This window comes from Bombus fervidus, chromosome 13, assembly GCF_041682495.2.
Source record: "Bombus fervidus isolate BK054 chromosome 13, iyBomFerv1, whole genome shotgun sequence".
NCBI lineage: Eukaryota > Metazoa > Arthropoda > Insecta > Hymenoptera > Apidae > Bombus > Bombus fervidus.
In genome coordinates this window covers 9,176,261-9,194,923 of record NC_091529.1, presented here as the reverse complement: position 1 = coordinate 9,194,923, position 18,663 = coordinate 9,176,261, and the positions used below count along the sequence as shown (strand labels likewise).

General features: G+C 39.4%; 1 protein-coding gene across 7 annotated transcripts in view; it reads right to left on the bottom strand.

Annotated features, from left to right (window-relative positions):
• Window positions 1-360: 360 nt before the first annotated feature.
• LOC139993740 (hemicentin-2) overlaps window positions 361-18,663 on the bottom strand; it is a 258,897-nt gene continuing 240,594 nt past the window's right edge. For 6 of the 7 annotated variants that reach the window (XM_072015742.1, XM_072015746.1, XM_072015743.1 and 3 more), the window contains one exon: window positions 361-1,572. In XM_072015742.1, coding sequence (XP_071871843.1) covers window positions 1,218-1,572 — 355 coding nt within the window. In that variant the 3' untranslated portion in view covers window positions 361-1,217. The remainder of the gene's footprint in view (window positions 1,573-18,663) is intronic. The other variant, XM_072015748.1, reaches the window with a different exon arrangement.

The following is an 18,663-nucleotide window of genomic DNA, read 5'->3' as shown; positions in this document are numbered from 1 at the left end:
ATTGAAATTTATCAATAGAAAAATTCGAGTATCGTGAATTTCACCGTGTTTTTTGCAAAAAAACGTCCCATCGAGAAATATTGCCAGTTGCGATTAATCGTGTGTGAGTGTGTGTGTGTGTGAGGGAGAGAAAGAGAGAGATAGAGAGAGAGAAAGAGGCAGTTAGAGCGTTCATCCCCTAATTTTACTTCACCCTCGCCATGAAATGAAACGTGCGGTTTAATTAAAAAAATATTTAATCGTAGACTTTAAACCTGTTACGAATAAAAAACACGGTGTTCCGTGCTTCATTTTTCTGAATGGTTGCGACCAAAGATAATAAGGTGTTTGACTGAAAGAACCCTATCGCGAACAGTGCGTTCTGAAGGTTTAATAATCCAAGTTCCACGAGTCGAGAATATTCTCCATCGGACAAGGTCCTTTGTATTACGAATCTAACGAGACTGGAATCGATCGGTACGCGAACATGTTCTGGAACAAAAGTTCGTCTCCTCTGGGTATCGTTCGAGTACAGAGCTCTCTGCATTTGTTCTAATGACAAACTCGACGCTGTTCGTCGCACTCTTTAAAGCACAACTTCGCCATCGTTCGCTAATGCGGAACGATTTAAAGGGCGTGCGCGTTTCATTTCGTTTCGTTTCGTTTCGCAACACGGCAATAGCAAGGAACGTTACCGAAAGAACGTGGCAGTGATCCAACTTGGCAGTTACTCGTTGTACTCGTTAATTACGAGAACGAGCCGCGCAGATCCTTGATTATCGCTGACGCTAAGAGTTCCTTGGATCGCACCGAGTCCAACTGCATCATACTAAATAGCCATTTACATGTGTCGAGTCCTCATCTCGAGATTTCGCTCGACTCGTTTCCCCCTCTTCCTGCTGCACGAAATGAAAGGAGAATCACGTCCGCGAGTTTGTACGCGCCGCGTTACAAACGAACTGACTCAACGTCTTCTCGGACAAAGTACCACCACTGAAAAACTGTTTCACTCGCGTCGCGTCGTCGTGATCGACTCGAAACATCTACGGATATCAAAAGAGAAACGGAAAGTGGCCACTTCCGAGCGATCGGTCTGGGAGACACCGTAGATTTACTATTCCCCAGATGGAAACGATTTGCACCAGCTAAAATGATCGATACATCCACGGAGAGCAGAAGCAACGAGGAGTCAGTTCCACTGGGTCACTAGATGCCCGATACACTGGAGCTTTCGTTCGTTAGGAGTCTCTTTGATGGTCGCTGGTCTGGCTGCTTTCTCGTCGCTGTTCGGTTAAAAGCAAGATCGAGGGTGATATATAAAGGGTTGAAGGTGGTTGCTGCTGGTAAAGACGACGACGCTTCTTTCCTCGGTCTCGCTCGTTTCCCTTTTTCTCTTCTTCGTCTTTCGCCTCTGTTCGATTACGTAAAGGAAAAGCGATGTTTGCTCGTGTCCTTATTGGAGGAAGGCTTCGTGATCGACCAGTCACCTCGCGAACGAACCGGCGTGCAGAAACAACAGGAGCAACGCGAGCGTCCTCGTTGCCGCGCCGCTGTTGCTCGAGTTGCCGTGTTGCATCGCCGCTGGATGTTCTCCTGTAACAAGCAAAAAGCCTGGAATTACCTTGCGAACTAAATCAGTCACGACACATTTTGATTAATCTATGGGCAAGCTGCGCGTGTTCACCGGTCCGATTATTTCTTTTGCTTATCAGCTACTTCCGCAAAGCGACGTTGCCCGAATTTACGAATAACCGATTGTAACGGGACTGTGAAATCACGTTGTTCCCGAGGTCGACGTTCAATCAGAAAATTGGAAGCATCGACAACAAAGAGATCAAATATAGAAGCAAGATATACCACTATCTATCAACCGTTACTCGCGTCGAAAGTGTTTACAAAGAACCAAATGAAAATTGTCGATTCGATCTAGGAATTTTACGCAACTGGTTCGAGCGTAACGAGTTGGCTTTCGAACAACCTTGTTTAATGAAATTGCGCGCGTTTATCGAAACAAATATCGTTATCGATTTCCTACGAAATTTCCAACAATGGCTCCGAATCGGTAGAGTACAAAGGACGCTGTACACATTTTTTTTCCACATTTTCATTTTTCAACACGCGCGCGAGTACACCGCATCGTCGACGACGCTGCGTTAAACGACAAAGAGAAATACTAATAAATAACTGGAAGAAAAGCTCGCGCACGGTATAACGTGGCATTCTACCCGTACGATAGTTTATGTAAGAGTTTCATTAAACAGCGCTCGACTCTGTTTTCGATCTACTCCGTCGGCTGTTCATCGGGTCTGCTTCTCTCCTACCGTCTCGTGTTCCTCGCATTTATGTGTGTCTTTGGGTTTATACTTGCAACGAGTAACGGCCCGGGGCAACGCCATGGCATTTCTGTCACGCGTATATTCTTGCCTGCTAAATGCGGCAGGATGGCGCAGAATGCCGAGAAAATCGGCTACCAGGGGATAAGCCGACTGAATTGTTCGGGGATGACAAATATAGAGGCTCGCAGGAGTACCGCCTGGTGTATACAGTGTACAGTGTACACTGGAGAGGCGCGTACCAACGTGCACGTGCACGTTATCAATTTGAGAACGGCTGCGTTCCACTTTACGATGCTTCGACCAACTTTTTGGCCAAATAGTTGGAGGAACGCGTTGTTATCGTGCGCTCCGACCAGGGGGAATCGAATACGCTGCCGAATGTATATTGGAACGTGTGCGTTGCTTCGAATCGAATTTTCCGAGTTCCGATTGAAAGTTACGTGGCTGCGTATTGTCGAGGAAATTTCCCCCATCACCAGCAACGTAAACGCACGGTTAGTCGTATCGTTATTGGACGGTAGCAGAATCGCGTCGGGATTACGCCAGACAAACCTCGCGGTCTGTCAAAGAACGATGAAACACACTTTTCAAAATTATCCGACCAATTTATTTACCCACGCGTAAGTTTTATCTTCGAGGGGTTCAAACCTTAAGATCCAGGTACACTAAAACTATTTTAAAAGTTTCTACGATGTTTGCTTTTAAGACAATAAAATGGCTTTTAGCGACGATCGATGTGTTTTAATTTCATCCTTAGAATCGACTTGTTTTAAAAATATCGAATTTAGACCTGCATAGTTGACCGATCAACTTCGGATTGTTAAAAGCTACCGAGTATTTGGAACGTAAATAGATAAGCTGATTTGAATAAACGAGAAAGATCTGCTATCAGTGGTTATCCTTTCGTTAGCCATGTAACCAACGATCGTTTCAAATTTCTCAATAGCATTCGAAGATCGTCTTGAAGAAGGTAGCCTGGACTATAGGATATTTAGAAACTTCACAGGTGGCGTATAAAATATACAAACGACGTAAACAATGTAATTGCCATTAGCGTATGAAGCGATTTAATAACATTTCTGACGTTATTCGTGTAATTGCTACGATTATACACCCCCTTAATTTAATTTGCTAATTTATGTTCTCTCTAGAGGTGGTTTGCCGATACTGAAAATTATCACGATATACTCTGGAAAATCATGGAATACAAATAATTTTAATCGAGTTATTAACATTATTGCATATTATTAAGGGCGTATCCGATATAATACATTAATTATTACGTATCAACGAGACAATTTAATTTAAACGTCTGATGATGATCGCGCGCATCGATGTTAGTCAACGTATCCGTCAACCACCATATTTTTTTACCAACTGATAAATATTTCGACATTTATAAAAAGTATATAAAAAGTACGATCGTGCGAAACATCAATACGCGAACATACGAGTACACGATATCGACGATTAAACATATGGGGAATTCAAATAAAAGGAACATATCGCAATACAAATTTTTACATTTGTATTTTCTTCGATGACGACACGCGTTCGTCAATGTTTATAAAGTTCTATCAACTTGAACTAGAATTTAACGCTACTTTTCAAAGAAATTTATCCACGGCGGAAGAGAATCGAGTTCACATACCGAATTTACCAAGTTTCGGCATGACTATCAGAAAATTGGAAAGGCTTGTACAAAGTATCGGGCAGAAAATTCGAATATCCGTTGCAGCATGTAACCGGAGCCGGAGGGCATTTCTTCGACGAACACCTCTGCGATTTCGCCTTTCCTTTCCTCGAATATATTTTTTCTCGGAATGTTCCGCGGCGACTCGGCCTAATTTACGGTGGGCGATTCGACGAACGGCCGCGCGTTGCAAGAAGCACTCATTTTTCAGTGAAAACGACCATCACAGCATTCCACGGAAAAAAGTAACAAGCCACAGCTGCGGAGCGGCGACGAGTCTCTGTCGTTGCAAATGTATTGGCAACAAGAACGGTCAGCTTTTACTCCCGACGTTGACTGAATCGAATTTAATCTCATTTGTTGACGGAAGCTCGCTTGTCTCGAGAGTTCACCATTCCTCATCTTTCGTTGCTTATCCTGGCTTTCCTTTTTTTTCTCTATATCGAATACATAGCCGAACGTCTAATGAATCACCGCGGTAGTAACTTCGCTATTAATATTTAACATCGAAGCCAATGGAGGACGAAAAAGATAGAAAAATTTTTAAACGTCGAATAATTTATTACCGCGTCTAACGACCGACAGTTTTCCTCGTTCGATTCTAAGTAAATCTCGCGAATAATTCGCAAAAGTTTTCAACCGTAACAAGACCGTATTCGTCGTACGTTCGTGTCGAGCGTCGAGAGTGCAACGTTTAGACGCGCGTCTGATTGTAGACGTTGCATTGTCGGAATAACGGGGCACGGACCAAGGCAGGTAGAGTACCTATGGCTTGTCCAAAGCGTCGATCGACATTTGCCAGGGCCATGGGTCTTGTCGCAAAACAACCTCTTACAGAATTCCGTCGAGCACCAATCTCCGAGGACAAGAATAGTCCACTTACTCTCTTTTTCTGAGAAACGCGTTGCAAGGATAAAAGAGGACAGAGCAGAGACTGCATGGCTCCGTCTAGGGACACCGCGTTAGTTTCTGGAACTTGCCCTGACAGAATAAACAGAATCAGAGAGTAGCGCAGTTCGATTCGGCAAAAGTTATTGCTGCAATCAAGTTTCGGTTGTAAAGTTTTCAAAGAGCAATTAGATTCGAACTATCATCCTAAATTAGCAACTGTTTGCTATTCTTATTAAGTACAACATTAATAATCTCTATACTGTTCACGTTTGTCGTAACTGTTGACGAAATATATCGTACGATACTCTGTGGTACTCGACGAATACCAATTGCCTAGTGCTAATAAAAATTTAATAGAACGGCTTTTGTATAAGCACGTCGATATTTAACGACTGATATCAAGAATCTTGAACGATCGAAGCAAATACATATAATAAAGGAAGATTTCGAAGTATTATTATTGATTATTTTGATTCATATTATCTATAAATATTCAATATACATAAATATTTAACAGGTCAGCTAAATATTCATGATTTATCGTGATAGGTGAACGATCATTGGTTTCGAATAAAAATGACGATACATATTGCGTCTGAGAATATTTTCTTTCTTCTTGTAAAGGAATAATCACAAACTGTACGTATTTTTTATACGATGATACGCATTTTTCTTTCATTTAACTCGCTTTAGGTATTGTTCGTATTTGCGGCTACTGGAAGATCATAGGCTTTAAAGTATTTTCGCGCACCAGTTCAGCACAAAGGATCTCGTTAAATTAGAAAGGCTACGGAAATTTCGAAATCCTCGGATAGGATGTCTCTTGAAGTCTCTTTTCAAAGGATGAAAAAGTTTATGGAATCCGTCAGGAACACAACAACTCGGCAAAACACACTTGTCTCGCTTTAATTTCACAGAAGTACACTGCATCCTGCCGACTCGTCCCAAGTATTTTACGAAGGTGCACGACATTTTCAACACGTGTCGAGGCTGCGACTTTCCCCTGGAAATTTACCAGACAATTTTGACAATTGTGATACATGTTTTCGAAATGCTTTCCCGTTATTGAATGTACGTATGCATTTTGTAGAAATAAGCGAAGAAACAATATTAAAGAACGTACGTACGTTCTCGTTCGAAAATCGATCAGAAACGTCGTCGAATTTTATTATACGGAGAAGTATATATAGAAATCGAAGGAGTAGGGGAAGAGTTACTTAATGCTTTGTCAAATCTACGAGAAAGTTTCTTGAAAACGTTTGCGATTTATGACGGCCTCGCGGCTCACGGGACTATTATCCTGGAAAATATCAAGTTCTTGAGCAAGCGCGTTCAAGATTTTAACAGGTAAAGTAATCCGCCATACGAAAGAGATCTACGTGAGTATTATGTTGCCTTGCGACACACGGATAATATTAAATTACCCGCTATACATAAAATGTTTGGCGCACTTTTGACGGTGTACGTACGCACACATCAGATATAACTAAATAAATAATAAACACGTAAAGTAAGAAGCTGGTTGCAACTTGAATCGATTTAAATGAAATAATAGAGCGTATAAATGGAAATGGAAGGACGCGATAATTTATGTCGATCATATCGCCAGTTGGTCGATCGAAGTATTACACAGTAGCTGGAGTCCTGGTTAGAATAACGTGCATACGTTACGTAATCCATCTAGCGTATTCCCAAGCAGTCTCGGCATAAACTTCTTAATGTACATCCTGGATGTACACTGCACACTGTGCACGCATGCTGTTGAATAACAGATGCGAGCTCACCTCGCGCCAATTGCGTAGAAGAAAATTCCTTGCTGGAAAAGGCGTAGCATGGGGCAGAAGTAACGTTCCTCCGTAAGAAGAGCACGTAGCTGAGAAGGGAAACTCCGTAAAGTAAAGGTTGGAACACGGTGGCGGCAGGACTAAACGGCGGAGAACAAACTGCGCTTCCACGGGCATTAATCAAGGCTGGAAATCGCGAGAAAGTGCTTAGGATTTGAGCGAAGTAACCGAAGCTTACGTAACGTTGGCTGTGTATCGGCGTGTGCAGACTGTCGGCTCACGGTTTATGCTTCGTTTTAATGCTTCTACACCGATGTGCATAATCTTGGTTTCCTTTTGGTGCCAAGTTCACATTCCTACGTATGTTGCGGTTTCCATATACTACGTGTCATGCTCGTACTACTGTATTTACACCGCCTTCTCACGATCCTTACCATACGTACGACTGTCGTTAACATCGGAGGATTTGGCTTATTTCACGCATCTACGCGAACACGGCCGAAATTAATTACGCGATACCGGCAACAAAGACACCGATCTGCGACAGACTCGCGACATATGAAACGCTTCCCAATTTACAACGGAGACTTTTACGTAGCAACTTGCGACGTTCACTGTTTACGTAGAATATAAGTCTGACGATATTTGACAAATTATTTGTAACATACAATTGAAAGTATATTTTATTTTGATAAGTAGATACGTATTTCGTTCGTCGATCGTGCAGCAGAGATTGACAAAGGTCTCTCGTAGAAAAGAGTATTTATTTGACGGATGCTAACACCCAGGTGGCACAGTCTCAACACCATCATCAATTTTCAGTGAAATCACACTTCGCTCCCATGTTGCGTACCACAGCAGTTCGCCGTTAGAACCAGCGACAATCGATATTAGGCTGTAAGGAGTTAATTTAACTTGGCAAACTTAAGGACAAACGCAGCTATTCTCATAATTTTGCGAGCATCATAGCCAGTGCAGACGGAAATCGTTCGTAGCAAATAGAAAATGAACGCGGACGTCACACGTGTGCGAAACGTGTTTACGATATTCTTTCGCTACGATATTCGTCTCATTGAGTAATTGATTATCGATTATCGAAAGTAGCGGAATAGCGTTTCGCACGGGTTTGGCGATTCAGCGTGATTGAAATTGGCATAAACTTGCGTTATACGTTACGTTTATACGTACAAGGATATTTGCGAGAAAAATAAACGGCGGATACGTTGTAAAAAATTGTGTTTTTCCGTGGATTCGAGTCGAGGCACATAAATAACGTACTCTGATAAAATTAGTTTGGCCAAAAAATACTTTTCGGACGAAGGTGTATCGAATTACATCAGTGGTAGCAAAGGTTGGACTTTTGGACACGTATCGTACGTGAAAAGTTCAAAGAGTGCAATTTTCCTGTGCCTTTACCACGTAGCCCGGTTTGAGTTCCAGTAATCCAATCAAATCTGGAGACGTAAAGAGAGTCTTGCCGCGTTTGCACTGGTCCGAGTTTACAGATGATAAAAACATTCGAAATCGGAAAAACTTGGGCGCCAGCGAGACTCTTGGAAAAATCGTCACGAAAGTCGAGTCGAGGATACTTTCAGCGAAAGAGCAATCTAACCAGAACTGTCGAGAACGGGCACACAACTTTCTCCAACTAGAAACAGAAAAACTTCATAAAGAAGAATGATCGACGCGGCCGATGGTGTTCCATTTTAGGCAGATTATGTTGAAAACTTGCGATTATACAATTGGTGCGTATAGCGTTACGATTTAACGATTCAACGTTTAACTTTTACCATTTTATAAATCGCTCAAACGCTACGTTCGTGTCGTTGGCATTTATATTTGTTCGACGTAACGAATGAAAATAATGTTCGGTCGCGAAGCGTGAATTATTTTAGCGAATAGAAGAAGTTGGTGGCTTGAAAGCGAAGATAATTATACGCTGAAACGGAGCAAGGGAGCAAGGAAGGCGAAGGTGAAATTTCTTTTCAGCGCAAAGCGTTTCAATCAAAATGTAATTTTGTAGCCAAGAGATGCTGGATTACAGGTAAACCGTTTAACCAACAAGTTTCTTGAATTGAAGCTCGGTAAATACTTGTAATGCTATAATGCCTACCTTATAGTTGCGACGTTAACATTCAACCGCGAAACAAGTTGTTCCGATTAGAATCACGAATTGTAATTAAACGCGAAGAATGAGTCGAGATGGTCTACGTAATTTCGATATAAAGCTACATATCGACGAAATAAACGAATCAAACGTTGAGAAAATGTATATTTAACTCTCATATTTCTTTCTTTATCGTCTCAAGAATTAATTATTCCAGTTCCGTTATAATTACAGCCAGAGAATTTTGCCGCGTAAGCATTTGAATTACACGTTATATAAATCATGGCCCGACTTGCGTCAAGTTTGCTGGAACTAACCGACAGTTAAATTTTATAGTGAATAGTTGCGGCGTGGTATGAATCAATATTAGCTTTACGGCGAAATTATTACTACGCATATTAATGCTAATGTTTATCATTCATAGTATGGTCGCATTTATGTCACCGCGAGTGATACTCAATATATGGACAAGTATTATCAGTAAAATTGTACTTAACGTATCGGTCGCACTTGCAATTAGTTTCAGAAGCGTCGAATTTTGTCATATAAGTAATACACGCCGTTGAATAATTTATGTCATCCTCAATGAATGATTAATCCTATGTTAGTAAAACGAACACATGTACTACGGACACGTTAATTTATACGTGCTTAATTCTTGTAACAAGGCAATCAATAATATTACGGCGCGGAATCATTCGCGTGATTCCATAAATATTAATTCCGCTGTAGATTTATAAATTGCGACGGTATGCATAATACATTACACATAATTATTATTTTACTTCTTGCGAACGGTTGTTCTTTAAACAATTATATTATTACTTCGAGAGATTCTTCGACAGTATTCCGGGCTAATAACTTTCTCAAATGCAATGTCGAACGTTCGAATAATTTTTCTAGTCACAGATACGATCGTGTTTATGGTAAATATACTGTAAACTCTATACATGTATGCGTATAGTAATTGCATTTAACATCGAACATCTGAATAATCACTTTGAACGCTCTCCAAAAGGGGAAACATGCTTTTCCTTCAATGAAATTAGCGTTAAAACACGACGACATTAATAGATACCCGTACGTTAATAGTTAATTATGCGAAAGTTTAAGCGCCTTAAAATCGTGGTAAAAGACGTAAAAAAAGCACGTCAAATGAAGCGGCTTAAAAAAATGGTGCCTAGTATAGAACACCTAGGAAATTTGCAGAGAAACCTCAAAAAACTGTATTTTAATTATAAAAATTATATTTAAATAAAAGAGACGTGCAAACAAACATTCTTTTTTTAACTTATATCGTGTTATATCAGTTTTCTTCGTCTTCTACTCGTCGAATACGTGAATGACGTACGTACCTAAAGCATATCCTTCGTGATTCCAATGAAAACGCATTGGACCCAGTTTTCGCTATTGTAATATAAAAATAAATACGCTTCTGTATCATTATAGTCAGTAGCAGCGTCATTGATATGTTCCATGTTAAGTACACTCAACGTGTTCCATATCGGATACATGCGTATTTCATCGAAAAAATAATAATTATACTAAAAAAAAAAAAAAAAAAAAGAAAATTTCCTTTCAACGATCAAAAATAAGCAAAGCTCAAATACCAACACGCTTGTCTTTTGCTCTTAATATTATTAAGAATTTATTCGAATTTTTCGCTTTCTAATATTTTACATTATTGATTTGGTTAGTTACTTGCCGCGATGTTACAGCGTTTCATAGTAAGCGCAGTTACCGTATCATCGAATTATTTTATAATTTTACCGATGTGATTTATAGACTTGCACCTTGCTACATCGTATTAAACACTTCGATTGTGGATTATTGCATGTTTCGTGGAAGGAAAGTGTTCCAACGAAAGGAAATTGCGAGTTCACGAGATCGAGGCTAATTTTCGAGCAAACGCGATCGTAGGAACGATCACGAAAGAGAAGGTAAAGAAAGCAAAAAGACAAGTTTGGAATATTTTCTTTTCGTTTCTGGTTCGAAGGTAAAAGTATTTTTAATTAAAGAGTTCTTTCGTGGCTCGAGGCAGTTGTAAAAAGTCTTAGCGTACGGTTCTATCGAATTTCGAGCGAAAATCGATACCTGGGACACGGTAATTAACAAGTTTAAGATGAAGTTTAAAAGCCCGTCGACTTGCCTCGTGTTTCAACGTAAACCGTATCGTTCGAAATTCGAAAATGTGAACGAAGGAAAAACGAAAAAAAAAAAAAAAAAAAGAAACGAGGAGAGATGGAAGGGAGTGGGAAGGAAACCATTCTTGACACTCGGTCGGATCTCACGTACCATCAAGCAAATAACGTTTCGAGCCTTTCTCGCAAATAAAACTGTCGAGAGTTTTGTAGCGTTCGTTTTTAATTTTCCGGCGAAAGACGAAATTGAATCTGCAGAGTGAATAAAGTATGCAAGCGTTCCGTCGAGATCTGACCAGCCAAGTAAATATTTAATTAAATTTCTCAACAGCCGCGGCTTGAACACTTGCGTTGTTTCCACGCCTCGTTTAAAACACCGTGTCTCTATTTGATTACGTTCCTCCTTCAATTCCTGCTGTTACTTCTCTAGGATCTAATACGCTCTCTATCCCTGTTTCATCACTTTCTGTCCAATTATTCTGCCTGAATGATTTCACTGGATCTACCGTATTTTCATTAACGCATACTTCTTTCTTCTTTCTTCTATTTTATCTATCCATTTATTATTTTTTAGTTTCTTGGCTTCACCTTTATGCGGATATGGATTAGCTTTCAAAAAAGTATTAGGGGACCACGGGAGAAACGTACTCTACCGAGCGAAAGATACCCCGTTTCTCTGTTAATTCCTTTTTATCTCTTTAGGGATGAAATTTTTCAAAATCGCTGAAACACTCGTACAGAGTTTTTAAAGGACACCTACGCGTCAACAAGGAACGTTGTAACTCCAAAGGGAAGATTCTATAATTCACGTGCGAATCTAAATTCGCCCCTTCAGGGGTTGAGCAGGGTAAAACCCTGAATTATGTTTCTATGCATTTGTACGGGTAACGTTTCTAAGCTAAACCCAAATCGGAATCTCATCCGGTCAAAGAGATATCGAAGAATCCGTAAAAACACATTTCACCCCTTTTCATCTCTTTAGGGGATGAATTTCAAAAAATCCCTTCTTAGTGGGTGCTTGCGTCATGGGAGGAATATATTTCCCGAATTTCATGTTCCCAGGCTTAGGAGTTTAGACTGTGCATCGATGAGCCAGGACATTCGATTTTATATATATCGAAGTCTCAATATTTGTTTCTTATCCCAAATATGTAGCTCACACGATAATCATTTTTTGTTTCTGATATCGAGTGTGCCACCCAGAATTCAGTTACGCAACGAACTTTTACTTACATTTTCACTTACTGAAAAAATATTATTATAAAATGACGATAGAACAAACAAATATTTTTTGTTAAATTTCCGAAAAAATAGGTTTTCCTCGGGCGTCGCATTGCGAAGATCCCTTAATTCGAACATGCCTCGATTATTACTACCATCGCTGCTGTAGATTTAGTATTATACGCATACTTCGTTATTGGTTCGAACAATATTGATATTTGTGTCACGCTGCGACAAAGAAGCATATGGTTTCATTTAAGAAAATAGATCTTGTTGAGAAATTTTATTGCGCGAACAGTAGCCCTTGGCAGTGCCTTTCTTTATTTCGTATCGGTCATCCGACACGGATAAATCGTTGTTAACAACTTCCTCTGTCGTATGGTCATAAGCGGTGAAACAATTGCTGCCATCGGTAGATTGCACCACCTTTATAACGAACGTTCGATGCAGTACCAATATCACAATCAAGTTATGGCTGTATATGAACATACACATGCACGTAGTATCATTTATCTCGTATCTCGAAACTCTATATTGCCGAAGCTGACTGCTAATCTAGTCAAGAGTGACACACGTGTTCATTCTCTACAATTGCAACGTTGCGACATATTATATATCGTTAATACGAGTATATTCGTGTAACGCGTAACAACATAGCGATGATCAAACCTGTAATTGCTGGTAGTGCTGTTATAGAGACTGGGAATTTGAAGGGTTAGAGAAAAATGAAGAAAGGGAGGAATGAGTATTTCGTAGAATATTCGTCGGTAAGACTATCTGGCAAACCCGTGCCTCAGACACCGGAATAGAAGAGGTCATATCGGAAGTTGTATTTATGGTGGAGAACAGATAGCTAGTCGGAGTTATCGCTTGCGAGAAAACGTCTACGCGTCGTAGTGGTAGAGTAGAAAGCGTCGCTACATCGTCATCGTGGAAGAAAATATTCGCGATAAATCCTGAGATTAGATGGAGGAAACATTTTCCAGACACCTGTTGTTATTGCTTTTCAACTTGAAAATTATATTCCGGCTGATCTAGAGGATTTATTGTGCTTTGTGAACAGGAAACTGTGCTGTTTCATCAACGATAATGCAGCAAATAAATATGTTATAGCCATAAGAGCAGCAAACGCTCATAGAAAATCCCATCTTGATATAACAAAAGTTGTATTTGTTTCTTTTTAACTTCGACAGTCTCGTTATTTTGAAAATTGTGAAAGTTCGCTCTACCATTCGAGAACTTTAAAACTGTTCTCCTCTGACAATTCGATTTAAAATTCTTAAGCTCTACTTTTATTAGAAATTTTAAAGTTTACTCTGTATCATGTTGCTTCTTAAGATATTCTTTACGAGATCTATCGTTCCTCCTGCTATCTCCTACATACTATCTAGAGATAGCGAAGAAGTTTTCTTAATCAATTTGCATTAGCTTAATGCCTTCGTTACTTTAATATCTTTCCTTTTATAATCGTAATGAGCCATTAAAGTAAAACCTCTCGGAGCTTTCCTATTTGCCCTGCAGCGTTTTAAACATTTAACGATAATCCTACGATTGATAGAACCTCGATTTATTACACGTCCTGCAACTAAAATTACATATTTAAGAAGAGACTTTGTTACGCGTATAAAGAGCTACGCGTTGTCAATACGAAAATATTCTATCTTCGACATATTCAAACATCGACAAGAATTAAATAATCGCAATTTGTGGTCTTTTACGCGTTAGCTCGCCCACTTTCCTAGTCAAAATCAATACGTTCGATGAACTTCGTTCGAAAATTGCCTCTAAATACCCGTGGCTCAGAAATTAGCATTCGATTACTGCATTTAAACTCGGAAACCGTTTTAAAGGACCGTCTCGCGTGAAGCGTGCATGTTACAATGACGCGAAATAAAAGAGAAATAGAGCGAGGAACTATTCCACAAAATTTTCGCTACGAGATTTAAAACGAATAAAGGGCGGTGTAAGTATAACGTCGTTATGCACGACATAATGGGTTGCCGCTTTAGCATACAGTATTTATCTTACCGGTATGTTGCGGCTTGAACCTGTTACACGGCACATTTGCTTAAGTATCGGAGAAAAGCTGGCCTATCTGGGAATCTTTTTATTCCTTATTTTCGTTGGCTAATTATCCTCCAGTCGTAACCTTCTTTCCCGTAACATTAGCGGCCCTTTTAAATCTTCGTTGCAAGACACGCAGCTGGAAAAACATCCCTGACAATGAAAAATTAACCAAACGTAGATTGGCCGCAACGGCGAGACGCGTTGCCGAAGAAATCGACTGTGATTTCAATTTGCAGTGTATTAGCCAAGGTACTCAGCCGGAAGCGATCGTTGCTGTATTTCAACGATCGCGCTGTTTGAGCCAAGCGGAGAGTTTTCCTTGGCAAAGTAGAAGATGTACCAGAGTGCGAACTTAAGAAATAGGAGCAAGCGTGTATGTACAGCGAGTTTTGTATTTCGAAAAGGGGGAAAAATATTATACTCTCTCGCGAAAACGTTAGTGGACGTATAAAACACGCGATATTACAGGTCTTGCGAGTAACGTTTGGGCGTATAGCTACCTCCTTGTATCTCTTTTGATATTCCATGTCTTGATGTCTTACTCGCTTTGTTTCGCTTTCATTTCTATTATCCTCTTAGACATAATTGCAATTTTCGTAAAAAATTACGATCAATGTTCGTTATTACAAAAACTATAACTCTCTACCGATGAATAAATTATCTTATTCGCTACGTAATCAAGGCTGTATATACGAACGAACAAGCAGGTGTCTTACGCGTCAAACGATCATCGCCCTATCGTAAAGAAACTTTGCACGAAGACGTGGTCTGTTTAACACGATAGATATTTGCAATAATCGGCCGAGACGAGAAGCCGATCTGCGGTTCTAATCGAGTTCCCCATAAGATCCAATCATATTTGATTAATCACGGAATTGTCAATTTATCTAGGCTATTTGTGGCCACATTAGCGGTTCTGTATGACTGTGCCCAGATTCCGAAAGCCAGCCTCAGATGTATGGAAGCAATTAGCAAATCAGCTGCCACCAATGTTTGTTCGTGACTGATGAAGGCACCAATGTTTTGGCGATCATGTGCATATCTCGTTCATAATTGGCTACGGTCTCGCTAAATTTCCAAACCGCTTTCGTTAATACACCATGTTTTGAAATTTCACGTAGCTTCTATACAAAATCATGGACGAGTAACTTTGAGGAAAGTAAAAAGATTTACAACCACGCTTTTCCTTGTCTTCTATTTTCCATTCCCTCTCATCGTCGCATGGATGTTCTTCGGTATTTAATTCGACAATGGCTGTGAATGAATTTCATGTTAACATTGCAACTTGCTTGATTAGAATTTAATTCGGCAAACGGATACCAGAGAGGAATGATGCGTAAGGTTTCCTGTGTCACTAATGAATAAATTTCCAATCGGGATGAGGATGCATTTGAATAATGCAGACACGAGAATAATTTATCGGGATGTCCTATCTACTCATATTAATTTCTAGTTACGTTCATATGTAATCTGTGTGATATATGTATTCGATCGCGGTATCTTTCACCACTGAAACCAGCAATTCCTACTTTGCTCCTTTAACTCCCGGAATAGACTACCTGCTCGCCTCGCTTGCTACTTTTAGTCTAATGTTCTTTTCATTACACGCTATTTTAATTAAGCTTAAAAGATGGTATTTATTACTCATTTCTTCTACTCCTTTTCGAAATTCTTGTTCCACGTACGTGCATACGGCATGCGGCCGAATAACATGTCAAGCGACTGAGAGATTATTCCTTGTGAAAAAATAAAAAAAGAGACGTAGAGTAAAAATTTCTCGTTTAAAGCTTTACGTAATAATGCAATAGCACGGAGTGATAAATTTTCAAATTTGCTTTCCACGGAAATAAAGCGTCTTATGAAAAAATGTTATTCTATATTTTTTATTCTTTTTTTTTTTCACAAGGGATCATCTTGCACTCCCTTGACATATTATTCAACTGCACCCTGTATACGCATACACGATGAATTTTACAATGTTATAGCTCCGCTTTTTATGAAAAATCATTACGAACGAAACTTTTGTATCTGTGCCTGTATCTTTTAAAATTATTTTTGGAGCATTCTGCGTGTGTCGAAGTTGCAGCATACGAATTTTTCCCCTTCAAATTAAGTTAACGTTGCAAAAGCACTCTCGCATTTGCTATTCTAATCCTACTTTCCTTTTGGCCTTTTTCATTTCATCGAATGTCCAAAGGCTTTAAGCTTTTTTTAATATTCATTCAATATTTTATGAGGACACTCATGCAAAAATCAGCTATCAGTTATTTTCCAGATAAAATGTTGAAAATTCGCATTTTTACATAATTTTTTTTTTTTCGCCGAAATAAACGACTCGGGGCTTTATTTCGTAGCAAAATTGTTTCTGCAATTCGGAAAAATATTTTTACAAAAGAATGGATCGTTTATTCAAAATACCATGGAAAAAAAGTTCTTTATTTTATTTGATTTTATTTTATTAACAAAGGCTTACGTATCAGCTATACCTCACACGTTTATGTACATTAAAAATATACAAAAAATACGTATTAATTAAGAAGCAGAAGTACACGAGTCATCGAAAACTATGATAACTTTTCAACTAAAAGAAAAGGAAATCCTTCGCCTTGATCTACAACAACTACAAAAATTACAATTACAAAATTGGCAGATCACTACGATGTAGCAAATGTAGCGAGAATTAAAAGTCTCATTTTTTCCATCTCGATTGCGTTCGATTAAAATTTTTTAAATAAAATTTATTATATTTTCTGGCAAGAACGTACAAATCTAGAATCTGAGAATCCTTATTTTCCCTTATTTAGGAAAAAATTGTTTTTAAAATTGTAAAAAAAAAATTGACTACAAAATTCATTCTCATGCCTTTTGTTTTAACGCGAAAGCTCATATAAAAATACGAATTTTCAGCATTTTATCCGTAGAACGAGTACCCTTCCTTAAAATATTTTTATGCTTCTGCGAGCGTCCTACTTTTCTATCTGTAATGCGTTTCCAGGTATTCTGGCGCACATAATTTTGTACCATACGTTCTCTTCATTCTCTTTAGATATTAGACGTCTATTTTCCCATTATCTATGTACAAGTAAATTATGACTTATTTAACGAAAATATGAAACTGTTATTCGACACATATATATTATACATAAATGCAAAATACAAAATATAGAAGTCAAAAACTTCGACTCAAATTCAAGCTACAACACGGACCGACAAATCTATTAATCACTATTTATATACGCTATCTACGCTTCGACTACGTCATATGTTTCGTACTACAGACATTTCAGTGCGCTTCCGCGACCAATTATTCGAAGATAAGAGTCTCCTTTACACCATACCAGTAGCAAGATCTGTTCCAATATCCGAGAAAGTAGCCAGAGTCGTTTGAACAAATTCTCTGAGACCGGCTTAAATTACGTAAAAACAGCGGGAAAAGCGATTTAATGGACGGCCTGATTCGTTCGCCAACGGTCGGTTTTCATGAAAATTCTGATCATACAGCGAGTACTTGCGGAGCAGTACGCGGGAGACGTCGCATAATCCCATTAAAACGGAATCTGATTTGCAGCAAGTCGTAGCGAAACGGATGAGAAGAGGGCGTGCACCGGCAACCAGTGAGAATTATTGCTGGTTTTTTACGAGACATTAGTAGGTGGGTATCCGGGTCGGCGAATAGGCGGCTGCTAATACAATGTAGCCGTGGCACGTCGTGAATGAGGCAAAGCCAGCTCGGCGGCGAGTATTCATCTCGAAAAGAGGAAGGATGAAGGTTCAGGAAAGAGGAAAACCCGGACGAGATACGTAGCCAAGTTCATTGCGTGGAGTGGGAAACGTTAACCCAAAGGTAGACTACGTATGCTGTCTACTGTACAGGTACCTGTATCCTTTCTACTAGACTGCTACTGAGCTTCGAGTACGTACTGGCTGTCCCATTTTAATCTCTCCGGTTGCCAAAGAAAAATGCTTCCTATAATTCTCCCGAACGATTATCTTCCTCTTATTTTTATTCGATATAAGGTTTTTTTATCATTTTTATAATTGTTAGGTATAAACGACATTGCGTCTTTGATCCAGACTTACAGTTGGTAAATTCTTGATAAGAATTCAATAACGTGTAACACGTAACAAAGTGAGGGAAATTGCAAACACGCGTTTGCAGGATCAGCAATTTCAAAGATAATTCCCTGACGAAATTGAGATGACACGACCTGTATATACGTCACGTGCACGTGCATAAGCAATGCCCATGTTTGTGCTTGAATCCGTGAGAATAACGATCCCTGGTTTCTCTCGCGAGAAGAACGAAGCTCCCTGGTAATTCTATATGACTGCAAGCTTGCTATTTTCCACCAACGACTTGGTTCTGACGCGTCTGTATGTCGCTACGCATCTATGTACCAGTTGAAATATTTTGTCCCGCTTGAAGTAACTTTGGAATCTTTCG